The sequence below is a fragment of the Rattus norvegicus genome, chromosome 4, assembly GCF_036323735.1.
Source record: "Rattus norvegicus strain BN/NHsdMcwi chromosome 4, GRCr8, whole genome shotgun sequence".
Classification (NCBI taxonomy): domain Eukaryota; kingdom Metazoa; phylum Chordata; class Mammalia; order Rodentia; family Muridae; genus Rattus; species Rattus norvegicus.
Genome location: NC_086022.1, coordinates 21,302,587 through 21,316,026, shown reverse-complemented (window position 1 = coordinate 21,316,026; position 13,440 = coordinate 21,302,587). Strand labels below are relative to the sequence as shown.

The 13,440-nt window shown below is 37.8% G+C and overlaps 1 protein-coding gene across 3 annotated transcripts in view; it reads left to right on the top strand.

Annotated features, from left to right (window-relative positions):
- The window catches only part of Sema3e (semaphorin 3E), a 257,764-nt gene that overhangs the window by 194,423 nt on the left and 49,901 nt on the right, over nt 1-13,440 (top strand). For all 3 annotated transcript variants that reach the window (XM_017592522.3, NM_001106579.1, XM_039107252.2), the window contains one exon: nt 7,278-7,371. In XM_017592522.3, the coding sequence (XP_017448011.1) occupies nt 7,278-7,371 (94 nt within the window). The remainder of the gene's footprint in view (nt 1-7,277; nt 7,372-13,440) is intronic.

The window sequence follows — 13,440 nt, the reverse complement described above, 5'->3', positions numbered from 1 at the left end:
TGAATCCCTGGGGCAAGGAAGAACATATCTATTCTTTCATTGATTTAACAATCTAATCCCACAATGAAAGCCTAATCCATTAATGCAGAGAAGAATAGGACCATATTTATTGGCATTATAGACAGCTACATTAAGTATGCCCAAGGTACAGATGGTCTAATTTAGGTAAACACACACAAATCACACCTATGTTTTATAAGGTGTTCTGTAAGTATACTCTGAAGAAATCAGATAGGGAAATTGTCTTCTGGATGGGCAGCATTGAGTTGAAGAATATAAACAGTTGTGAAGCGTATACTTGGTGCCAGGTATTTATTTGACATAGGAGTTTCAAAGATGGCCGTTGGAACATTTCCTCGAGCCCAGAGACCTGCAAGGGAAAAAACAAGTGGATAAATATAATGTTTTTTTTATATTGATAGATAAAAAACCAGTAGAATGCTATGAGCAGAAGTTAAAAGAGCATTGTGATAGGCTGTGGAATGACAGGGAATCCTGGGGTGCAAAGGGAAGACAGGTTTTGATAACTACATGGGCAATGTTATCCTAAATGCATGGTTGAGCTCACAAAACAAAAGATCCTTAGAAACTGGCAAGTCCTTCAGGATATCTGGTTTACAAACTGGAAGAGAAAGTGCTGGAGGAGGAGAAGCACTCCAGTATGCAGCACTGTGTATCAAAGCCAAAGGACTTCGGGCTGCACTAGAATGTGTGCAAAGTCAGCAGAAGCGGTCATGGGCTCTGATACGAAGACATTCACATTTCTGAAAGAAAAGGTCCTTAGGGAGCAAAGGTCTGAGATGTGGGTCATAGAATCTATCCATGAAGCTGGGTTAAAATCGGGAGGATAATTCGGAAAGGAGTGAGACAAATAAGTTCCAGAGAGCAGGCAAGGATGCTAAGGAAGGGACAGTGAATACAGAGGAAAATGTGTATGTATGTCTGATGACAATACAGCTACTGTCCTGTTTGGTTTCATCTCTGTACTAGTCTTTTACCTTGGAACATAAATGGTGAGAACCAATTTTCTGCATAAGGTAATTTGGCCCAAAGAGTGAATTTCAATAACAGATTTGTTCTTAATACTTGAAAGTTTATTAAATTAAATTAAATTCTTTATTGATGTTGAATGAAGATCAATTACAGATGAATTTGTTTTATTGTTCTTTAAAATATTAATGTATATAATATGTAAAATTAGACATTTAAGGATTTCCTATGATGCCTCAATTTGGATACATATAGTAAAATGTACTAATCAGGAAAAAAATGTATATATCTCCTCAAATACTGTGTTTCTCTCTGGTGAGAACATTGAAATTTTTTTCTTCTAACTTTTTTGAACAATGTTTTTCAATTGTCATTATAGATAGTTCCTATTGTGTAACAAGACCCCAGAACTTCCTAGTTTTATTGTGACTTAGTATTCATTGTTTCTATTTTTTTCCCTCTTTACTCTTCTCTTTTCACTGTAGTCTTTGTGGGTATTTGTGGGGTGCTAGGCGGATGTAACATGGTGCACTAGACTGCATTTACTCTGCGCTGGCTCGAGCAAAGCATCAATACACCCTCAGGGGTAAAATGCAGCCTAGGATGTGGGAGGCTGAAGCTGGGGTTCCCAAGCTTCTGGGTCTCCGGTCTCCGCTGAAAAGTGTACGGAATCCGGAAGGAAGGGTTGGGGGTCCACGAGCCTGTGGCAAGGAGACTGAGCCGGGGGTCTGGTCCCCAAACTCTTGGACATCCAGATGTCACTGGATCACCGGGAATCGGGAACGGAGTGCACGCACAGACTTCCGGACATTCATTGCTGCTGGAAGTCACAGAAGACCAGAGAACCGAGGATGTCTGCAGGCTAAGGATGAGCCTGGGGTTAGCGAGTTGGGGAACTGTGGCTTAGCTCATGAGCAGAAGTCCTTAGCTAGTGGTGGTTATCTGAGAGCGCAGGGGAGCCTTCTATGGGAAGCTTAGACAGCAGGGCCCTGTAGACAAAGGTCTTCTTCATGTTCCCCATGGAGGTTCTTGATGAAAGAAACAGTCCTTGGTTCCGAACTGCTTATTGATTGCTCGTCATGGAAAATGGGTACATTTCCATCTTTTCAGGGTGGACCAGAGATCAAATTCCTTTTGCAGGAAGGAAAGTCCAGGAAGGTAACGTTATTGGCTAAAACCTCAGGGTCTCTAGATACCTCATTAGTACGGAGAACTCTGTTCTGGGCTACATGACCATAGGTCCCGTTTCCTATTTGGGAAGTGTGCACGTGTTCTAGGCCAGGAATCTGGCAGGGAGCAAGAAACCAGCTACCGTCTCAGGTGTGTGTGTGTGCCTGGGTGCTGGGGACTCTGAACCTGCTCAACTTTAACAAGTTTCCTGCCAGGATTCTCTGTCCCACAGTCTTGAGTGTCATGAGTCATTCATGATATTCTCCATTGTCATTATGAGATAAGGTTTAATGACATGGAAGCTAGACACTCAGAGAAGAGAATGATGGAAAAAAGACATGAGACTGATGAATAGACAGAAGGAAGATGAGTGCTTTATGCCCAAATCTTGGGGACTGTATGGGTTAAAGAATATTTTTTACATTATGGATAACTTTGCAGCAAAGTTTGGGGAGAAGATGGTTAATCTAGGTCAATAGACCATTCAAGCAATTGCAAGGATGACAGAGATGTACATCTGTGATATGGGTGAAGGCTTGTGGGCTCTCATGCCTGGCAACTGAAGGGATAGGACCGTCAGACTAGATTGTGGACATGAAAATTTTCTAGTATAACAGCGAACTGAGCAAAAGAAAAGCACAGATAATTAGCAATTTTGACAAAATACAGATGTCATTGTGTGACTGAAGCAAAGATGTTTGAGGGATTGGACAGTGACAAGGATTTTTTTTTAAAGATTAATTTGTTTTATGTATATGAGTACAGTGTAGCTGTCTTCAGAGACACCAGAAGAGGGTATCAGATTCCATTACAGATGGTTGTGAGCCTCTGTGGTTGCTAGGAGTTAAACTCAGGACCTTTGGAAGAGCAGACAGTGCTCTTAACCATTGAGCCATCTCTCCACCCCCAGTGAAATGGATCTTGGTAAGAATGGGTTTGATTGTTCTGGTTTGCAATGCACATTGTGTGGAGAAAATAGTAATATTCTTAGAACACAGTGTATAAGAGACAAAAGGACAGGTAAACACCACGTCCTCTTGGGAGCTGAATTACTTTTTCTATGCTATTGTAACAAATTGGTTTTGTGGCAGAACTCTCCATATTGTCTAGCTTATAATTCTCTAAATGAAAGCACCCAAAATGCATCTTACTAGATGAGAGTCGAGATATCAAGAGGACTGCCCCATTGGGAACTCACTTCATCGTCATTAGCATCTTCAAGAGATCAGCCTTGAACTGGTACTGTCCCATTCATCCATCATTAAAGCAAGCATTGGTGACCCACACTTTGCCTATCATAAATTTCACCGGCTAATCCTGTTCTTAATCATCAAATCTCCTTTCTCAGGGCTTATGTTATTATATGGCATCCATCTGGAACATCAGGTAGTCTCCACTTCTCAAAATCCTTAAGTTGTGCCATCTGTAAAATGTCTTTGGTAGTATTGGTCTAGGAATTAAGCAAGTCAAGATTTCTGTGTGTCTGATTTTTTTTTGCTTGTTACAGTATCTGTAACTTAGTTATAGAAAAGAGATTGAGACATACTACAAATTGATTGCAACTGTGTCATTTTAGAAGACATCCTGAAAAGTCCCAGAAAAGATACAAAATTGGAACAAAATTGAGGCATTTCTATTAATAGTAGAGCCGATAGGATGCGCCTTCCAAAATTATCTGTCTCCTGGTTTGTTTATTAGGAACTGTATACTTGCTATCAGCAGACTGGTGGGTTTAAAATTAGACTGTTTTCAGTGTGTCCATAAAAGAGGCAAACTCTTTTTTAGGGTTATTTGGCCTTAACACTCAAAAACTGTTTTATGTTACTGACTCTGTATGTGACATTTTTATTTCTGATTTATTTCTGCTTTAACTTTTAATTGCTTTAAACTGTCAGAAAGCTTGTGGGTACAGATAACTTGCTTAGGCAAAATGTCTGACAGCCACTTATACATTTGTCATAGGCAACTGTGAGGTGGTGATGAAGTTGGTACCCGAAAAGGAGCTGAAATAATGACTTTTAAATTGTTGCCTATGGTCAGAGACTTAATTCAGAACACAGATCATCATAGTCAACTGGGTCCTTAGTTTCCTTTTACTATCAGGTGCTTAATAAGCTTATTATAATAGCTCTTGTGACATAAAAAGTGAACAAAGTGTTATGACTTCATCTGATTCAGTAATTCAAGAACAAAGTTAAAAGTAGGCATATAAAAATTAGATACAGTATTATTTTAAAGGCATTCTACAATTAACATAAAAATACTTGGAGCACTCATATTAAAATTCTGCAAGAAGACTTCCCCATATTCTAAGCAGCAAGTGTGGAAACAAACAAGCAAACTTCAAACAAACAATGACATTTCCATTAGTGGACAAAAAAGAAATTACAAATCTTTTTTTTTTTAATTGAAATGATAGATTGAATAGACTTTTAGGGTAGCAAGGATATAGACTTTTATTAGAGAGGTAAAATCAAATAAAGAAGTTTAATTTGTTTGTTTTTTAAAGTGAGCATTGTTGAACCCAGGTTTCGCCATGATCAAATAAATATGAAATCTCCACGAATAGGGGAAAGTGTTTTTGGTCACAGTCTTTCTGAATATTGTCTGGCATGAGGTGTTGATTTCTGTCTTAGTAAGGGTTTTACTGCTGTGAATAAATACTAAGACCATGCAAGTCTTATAAAGGCCATCTGACTGGGGCTGGCTTACAGGGCTAGAGGTTCAGGCTATTATCATCAAGGCAGGATCATGGCAATGTCTAGGCAGGCATGGTGCAGGAGGAGCTGAGAGCTCTACATCTTCATCTGAAGGTTGTTAGCGGAATGCTGACTTCCAAGCAGCTAGGATGAAGGTCTTAAAGCCCACACCCACAGTGACACACCTCCAACAAGGCCACACCCACTCCAAGAGGGCCATCCCCTCTAATAGTGCCACTCCCAGGGCGAAGCATATACAAACCATAGCAGTGTCTGAGACTGTATTAGGATTCAGTGTTAACATTCATCTCTTCTCGCTGTGGAATTTGATTTAACGAGTCTGTCTTCTCACAGCCTCTGACAGGGCTAGATGTTGCATTGGTGTGCCCCACATGGGATGAACATTCCAGCATTAGTATCCATTAACCGAATTATTTTCAAAATGTCAAGGCTATGGGTTTCTTGGTTAATCAGACATGTGCTGAAATCCAAAATTCAGTGTAAGCCTCAGGAGCCTATATGATGATTTCCACTAGGGAAAACTCTCAAAATGTAAAGGAATTTTAACTTCATTAACTCCTGTTCCACAAAGCTAAGAAAGTTTTGATGACTATTTCTTTAGCATTTCCTACTTCTCTCACTTATGTGAAATTTAAACTCTTGGTTCTTCCTCAAAGAAATCAGCACTGTTCTTTTTACACTCCCCAACTCCTTCAGTGTTTGTGCTAAGGTGTCTAGTACTATCTGTTAGAGACAATAGCCTCATTAGCATCTTGAGACGAGAAGGTAAGTACTATAGAGGTTCAGCTTATGCAAGATCTTGACCTTAGCAAACATGCCTGTATTTTCTTTATGAGTTCTCTATAACCTTTAAAATGTATATGCTTTATGTTGTTTGTTTTTTTCAAATCCGTCACAAAGTGACAGGACTTAAGGGGCAGGCAAAACCCACACTCACACACTTGCTATCTTGAATGGTGTGCATGGGTTTGCACTGTAAGTTTATACAAAACTCTCCCCATCAACAATAGCTTGTAAGATCAACAATTCCTTCTCACTTGGCCAACTTTTTTTTCTCTGAAAATTATTTTCCGTGAACACTTAAAGAAGGAGCTCCTAATTTACTGCCACCCATACTGTCTTCTACGTTGTGCACAACACCTGAACAAGAACACATTTCTGCCGAGCCCAGTATGGCAGCCACAACTCTATGCTTTTCTACAGACAGTGTTTCACATTCAAAGGAAAGACTCGATAGTCACAGGGGTCAAAGGGTTTCGGCATTTACTGGAAGGGTTTTGAAATGGAAAGGCCAGGACAGTGATTTTAGATGACCATACAGAGAGAAAAGGCAACATGTAGAACAGGAAACAGGAGGTAATTGGGTGACAGGTAACTCAAAGTGAAGCTTAAGAGAAGCATACCCAACTGTGGTCAGTTGCCATGGGTGTGGGTTCACTGCTCTAAGTAGACTGCACAGACCTTACTAACAGAATGTTCTATTGCAAATTACGTTTTTTCTACAAAAGTTTCCACAGTTGTTGTTATTGCTACTTTCCTATATGCCTTTCATGTACCCAAACCACTTATGGCAGACTTGCTGGATATTACATGTGTATAGATATAGAAAGATATAGATATGGATAATATAGATAGGCTGGATATATAGATATAGAAATAGATATATATAGAGAGAGATATAGATATAGAAATAGAGATGGAGATAGAGATGAGGGTTGTGAAATCTAGAAACAGCCAGAGAAAATTTCTGTAAGTATATTCATGAAATCGAAGCCAATTATATAATAGTATTTTTGTGGAAATATCTTATGTAATTATGTATGTGAAATGTGAAAACCAATATATAAATTAAAAATGAAATAGTGACTATGACATTGACACATGCATTGAAATGAACAAATTATGAATTAATAATTCTAAATTATCAGTATTGATTATTTAAAAATAACATTTTTATTAAAATAAATATTCTAAGCTATTGGTAGTAAATTTTATTATTACTTTTTTCCAAATTATTCCAAAAGTTAATAAGCCACATTAGGGATAAAAACCTCAATTTTCCCTTTATCACTGGATCTCTTTTTCTGTACCGTCTTCATCCTGTTTCTTCTCTGGACTGTTTAATTGACTTATCTCAGTGTAGCTAACGTTATCTGACTGATGGAGAAAACCTGCTAATTTCTCGCTTCCCTCTGACAACAGTGAGTCTGCCTGAGGATCTGCCAAGCCTTTGCTTATTTATAAAACGCAATGTGTAACTACACATCTTCCTGTTATCAGGGTCCTGATGAGACCGTGTAAACTGTTAGTGACCTAACTTTACTGTGTTTTCTGTGTGCAAATAAACTCTTACCACAATTGGCACCTTCACAATGTCTTTTTCTGTTTTCTTTCCAGGACCCCCTGTTTCACCTGGAGTCACACAGATCTGAGAGAGGAAGGGGCAGATGTCCTTTTGACCCCAACTCCTCCTTTGTGTCCACACTAGTTGGTAATTATCTTTGACACACACATCAGATGTCAGTCATGGTGATTTAGAGTGTATTTTTCAACTTCCATACGTTCTTAGGCATTTCTTTATATGCTTTGCCTTGCGGAATCTGTCAGCTTAGGTACCTGGAGAAATGTACTGAATTTCAAGTCCTGCTGTCTTTGGTAATCTGACTCTGAAATAACTGCACGTGCCATAAAGTACCTGTGTCTCATGATGAAAATCGATCACCTACAAATACTCAAAACACAGTGATCTTTATGGATCTTTATTTTTGCATTCAGAAAATATAACTTGATAGTGGCTTTATAAAAACAGAGCCAAGGAAAATCAACTGTTTTAAAATATGTCTGAAATACCTTAAAGAATTGTGTGTGTGTGTGTGTGTGTATGTGTGTGTGTGTGTGTGTGGCTGTTGTATGCTTATGTTGCATTTTGTTATCCATAGTGTTCAGCAAAAACTCAATCTAAATTTACTTATTTAAATTTTTATCTTACATTTATTCTCTCTCTCTCTATATATATATATATATAGAATAAATATATATAATATATATATATATATATAGATGTGTGTGTGTGTGTGTCTGACCACTTGTGCACATGCATACAAATGCAGAGGTCAGAGGACAATACACAAGTGTCTACTCATTTTTCTACCATGTAGATGCTAAGATCTAAGTCATGTCATCCAGTTTCCTGAGCCATTTCCTTGTCCCCACTCATCTAAATTCTTCATAAGCTAAAATGTAAACTATAGTCTTATCAGCTCAAATTCACACTAAATGTGTACATTGAAAGAATTCAGTAAGATCATGCAGTGTGATAGATGTTTCAGTTTAATTCGGATTAATTAAGTGACTTGGCCAAACACCTCTCTTGTTACAATGAAGAAGCATGCTTTTCTGTATTGTTTAGATTTGAAAACCAGGCCCTTGTCAAAATACTTCAGAACTGCAACAATGGAACGACTTGAGAATTTCTCTACTTAAAATGAATGGAAGCAATTCCTGATACCTAACATGTGAACTAAGAGTCCTCAGTATTGAAAGGCTCTGAGGGTCCCTATGAACAAAATGCTATTATTATATTTTCAGTGTATATTTTCAGTATATATGCTCATTTCTCAGGACCATCAACATTCATTTCTCTTTGAAGAAAATAAGAAACTATGAGTTGTAGGGTCATCATATTCTAAGTAAACTGATAAAACTTGGAATACTTTGCTGATGTTCAAAAATATACTCTGAAGGGCTGAAGAGATGGTTTGTAGTTTAAGAGCACTGGTTGCCTTTGCAGGTTCAAGTCCCAGCACTCACAGTGTCTCACAACCTTCTCTAATGCTAGTCCCAGGGCATCTTGGTGTCCCCGACAGACACCACACCCACAGGTGCAGACACACATGCAGACAAAACACCTACATAATAACAATTAAGATTAAAAATGTAAAAGTAAAATATGCAATACCTGATTTCGACTGTACCCTGGTGAATCTTCGAGTGTTGCAAGATTTTGAGCTTTGCCTTCTGCTCACTACACTTTTCTTTCGGGATCATTGTTCTCAGATACAGACAAGAAAAATTTTATAGAAAAATAAAATCTGATGTTACCTTTATTAGTCAGAGGCTCTAACATTAACGTTATCATTAAAAAATTCTAAAATGAGAATTCCGCATAGTTAAGTTGAGACTTGACTAAATATGTGTTTTTAAAAATGTACACTTTTTAAAATTGTCTAATTGAAATTATTTTAGCTCTTTCATAAATTTGTACATAAAATGTGGGGTGTGTGTGTGCTTGTGTGTGTGTGCGTGTGTGTGTGTGTGCATGCATTTACATAGACTGTGAAGAGACCCTAAATATAAAACCAGAGATGTAAGACACCTTAGACAGTAGTAATCACAACATTAGGAATGGCATTCTTGTTGAATACTATATCCATAATTGCTAGACATTCCACAGGAATTGGCAGGGTCTGAGTAAAAATGCTTACATTTGATAAACTGAACATCTGGATGGAGTACAGACTGAGAAACTTTGGCAAACAGCAAACAAATTTTGAGATATTTCTCTTATTAAAAAGAAATTGGAGTTTGGATATTGCACACCGTGAGTTCCTATACAGTGAAATCCTTAAGTGTTTGGAAGTGAAGAACAATCATTCCAACATTTTGTTTAAGTGGGGAACACAGTCATTTCCATAGTGATCTCTGCCACTCAAGAGACAGTCTCTCTGGGGCTTGTTTATTCATGGAATCAGGAATTTAAGGCTGAAGTATTTAAGTGGGGGAGGATTACTGCAGGGCCATTGCCAAGTGAATTTGATTGAACTACTAAATTGAATTACTCTGTGCTGAAATGTGAAGTGCTTGCCATCTGAGGGCTGTTATATTTATTCAGAAGAGAAATCAAATAAAAAATAGCTTTCCAAGCTAAACACAAGCTATAGAACAATCTCTCCAATGAGAAGAAATAAAAATAAAATTCTTCACGTTTGTCCAATCTTCCTCATCCCAAAAGTACTTTGGAGAGATCATTTACTCAGTGTGGAAAAGCTGTAGCCACTAGACTGGAAACCAGATAACCTATGTGAGCCACCACTCTTTACAAGATAGGAAATAAAAATAATTCACTTAGTTGAAAAAACAGAAGAAATTGAGCTGAAAAAAAATTGGAGCTCCCTAACTTGGAATCTGACAAGTTTGGTGTTGCTTGCATGGGCAGAGAATAATGTATCAATCATTCCTTGTGACTTTGCTCAGTGTGTATCACACGATGGATAATACCTGTTCTCATGAAGGTCAACATAATGAGAAAACACTGATAGCAGTATTCCTGAGACTACGAGGTCTCAAAGAGGAATAATATAATTTTTATTAGTTCTTTGAAAAAATTTCATACAACATGTTTTGGTCATGCTCACCCCTTCCCTGTGTCCTCCCAGGTCACACTACATCCCTAACCACCCAAGTTGATGTATCCTTTTTTCTCATCCCCATCAACTCCAGTTTGTTCTGCCAATGTATTCTTGGAGGGGTGATGTTCAAGTGGCAAGGAATCAACTGCTCATATCTCTGCCTGTAGGGGTGGGACTCCTTGTCCATCTCCCCTGTCCATGTTGACATTTTTGTCTTGTTGAGCTTACACAGGCCTTATGCATACTCCTAGGACCACTGTGAATTCAGATGTGTGTATGTTCCATACATGGATGGAGGCTTCTATAATAGTATGTATCTATATGACTTCTTCACATGGCTTGCAATGTTATTTACTCTTTCCTGTGTTCTCTATTCTGCACTTTACTCCCCAATCCAAATATCCTTCTAAAACAATTAATATTTTATAGTATTTCTTAAAATTATTTATTGATCCAGAGTCTCACTATGTAGCCTGGCCAGTCAGGAACCCAATATGCAGACTACACTGGTCTTAAACTCACACGCATCCATTTGTGTCTCCGCCTCTCAAGTTCTGGGAATAAAGGCGTGTACCAATCCGTTTGTTTATGTTTTGACTTTAGAAACAACTTTAATTTTAGTGTAGTAATTCACTTTACTTGAGATTCTCAGGAGGAAAACTGAATATTATTACTAGGCAAGCAAAAAGAATTCAATATGCATGCTTTCATTAAACTAGGAAATAAAATGATAGCAGTTTCTATGTTAAAAAGAATTCAATAGTCATATGGAGTCATGTTCCCTATGATCAGAATCTAACCAAACTGAAGTTAAACATTAGTATAGCTTGTCCCCAAATGTCATTAAGACCTGATTTATTTTGGTGACCTACATAGAAGTTCATGCTTCAAGCACAGTATTTTTTATGTGTTTAACCAATGTCTTCCCCCAGGGTACTCGCAAATATATTATCAAAAGCTACTTTAATAACCGTTAAGTATTTAGCAGTTTAAAAGCTATTGCCATTCTGAAATTTGCACTAAACTCAGTTGCTGTGTTACTTCCTTGTGGCTTTCTAATACCTTGAAGAAACTTAGCACTTAGCTTACTTAATAAGATAAAATAAGCACATTATTTGGTAGTCAGCAAAATCAGAATCCATGAACTGTTTTCTCTGTGTCCCACATTTTCTTTTCAGCCGTTCTGTTCTGTTTAAGGCAATGTACCTTAGGGTCTCTTGAACTCTCTTTCAATCATATGGATACTTACGTTTCACATATTGCTTTTTCCATTAATTTTGTTAGAATTTCTGGTGTATTGTAATCCTATCACACTTGAAATATGTGTCCTTATTAAGATGAAAAGAGCTAGTTATAGAAGCCACTTGACTGTGTCACATTGTGTGTGTGTGTGTGTGTGTGTGTGTGTGTGTGTGTGTGTTGTAAGCACATATGTTTATGTGTGCCTGTGCCTCTATTCATATGTGTAGCAGATGGAGGGTGTTGGTTGTTCTGCTTTAACAGTTTGCGATTCTTTCCTTTAATGGATGGTTTCTCATTGACCTGGAGTTAGTCTGGTGTCCATCCTGTCTCCAGTTGTCCAGTTCTGGCCCACTAGGCATGTGTGAGGGCATACCAGATTTTTGCATGCGTGTCCCAGATCCAAATTTCTGTACTCATGCCTGTCTAGCCACTGCCCTAACTCACAAAACCATTTCCTCAGCTCTGCATCTGTTAACTCTTAATAGGACATCCTCAGGGACACAAGTTAAAGACTTAATATTTGATTTCAGTAAATAGCCAGCATTAAAAATTATTTTGGGAGCGGCAAGATGGTTTAGCAGAATAAAAGTGGATCCTACAGGGGCACAGATAGTCTGTGATTTCCACCTGTGAAACACACTCACATTCCCCTTCTTATCTGCACATGCTCACACATGTGAGTGTGCATGCACACACACACACACACACACACACACACACACACACCATATACAATAAGTTTCAAAATGTTTTAAAAGTGATTCCTTTTATGGTCCCAATGTGAGTTTTTCAGCAAATAAAATTACAAAGTCTATAAACATTAAAAATTTTGTGGTTTCATTAAAAAATTATATTTAGAAATATAACCTATTACCAGTTCTATGCATTAAGCATAAATGTTAATAGAACAGAACGTAACTGAAGCTCACCAGAAAAACATAAGCAATTGTGTCAAGTTCTTAGTGGCAAAGAATAAGTAATCATTTCTGCTGAATTAAGTATATTTATATCAAGAGCTGTGAGGAATGAATATTTATTTCTTGAATTCACCCCAACTGCAGAGAGAGAGATGTCTAGTTACTCTCTTACCACTTTGCCATTCCAAAAGAATGTCTTATTCAAGGCTGCTGTTCCCTCACATTGGCAAAATGCCCATGTCTGCATGCTTCCTGCAGCTTCTGGCCGTGCCTGGGTCTCCAAAGAGCTATTTAAACCCTTTGCTTATATTATAACTATTCCCTCAAATAAAAGGCAAAGGAAAAGAAACACTCAGTGTCTCCCTAAAAATATCCCTACTCTTCAAGCTCATGTCTTCATCATGTCCCTCATGAATTTAATTGACCGTGACCGTATTGATTGATGTCACTGGTTGCCTCCCAAGAAAATACAGACACAGACGTGAGTATCGGCTAATGAGCACACTTTTCTTTTACATTTTTGTCCCTTCTTAACATTGATGATTATGGCTAGTCAATTGGCAAGATGAAAAAAACCAAAACGCCCCAAACAGCTAACTAACTAATGTCATTTCACTCTCTGTGGGCTTTCAGGATGGATGGTCACTTATCATTCAGAAGGCCGATGAATTGGTCATCATTATGGTTCTTAGAGCATGCATTTATAAGATAAGTAGGAGAATCCTCTGAGTTAAATAAAATAAGAAGGTTGCAAATAACTATTGGGAATTGCACTTCTTAAAATACTAAGGGGGGGCACTAGGTCCAAACTACAAATAGAATCCCATTATAAGAATAAACTTATGCAGAAAAATGTTTATTGCATATTTTACCTTCACAGTGTATTTGTTTTCATATATAACTTAGAATAGTCTCTCTCTCTCTCTCTCTCTCTCTCTCTCTCTCTCTCTCTCTCTCTCTCTCTTCCTCTGGAATTTTGAATTTGCAATTTAT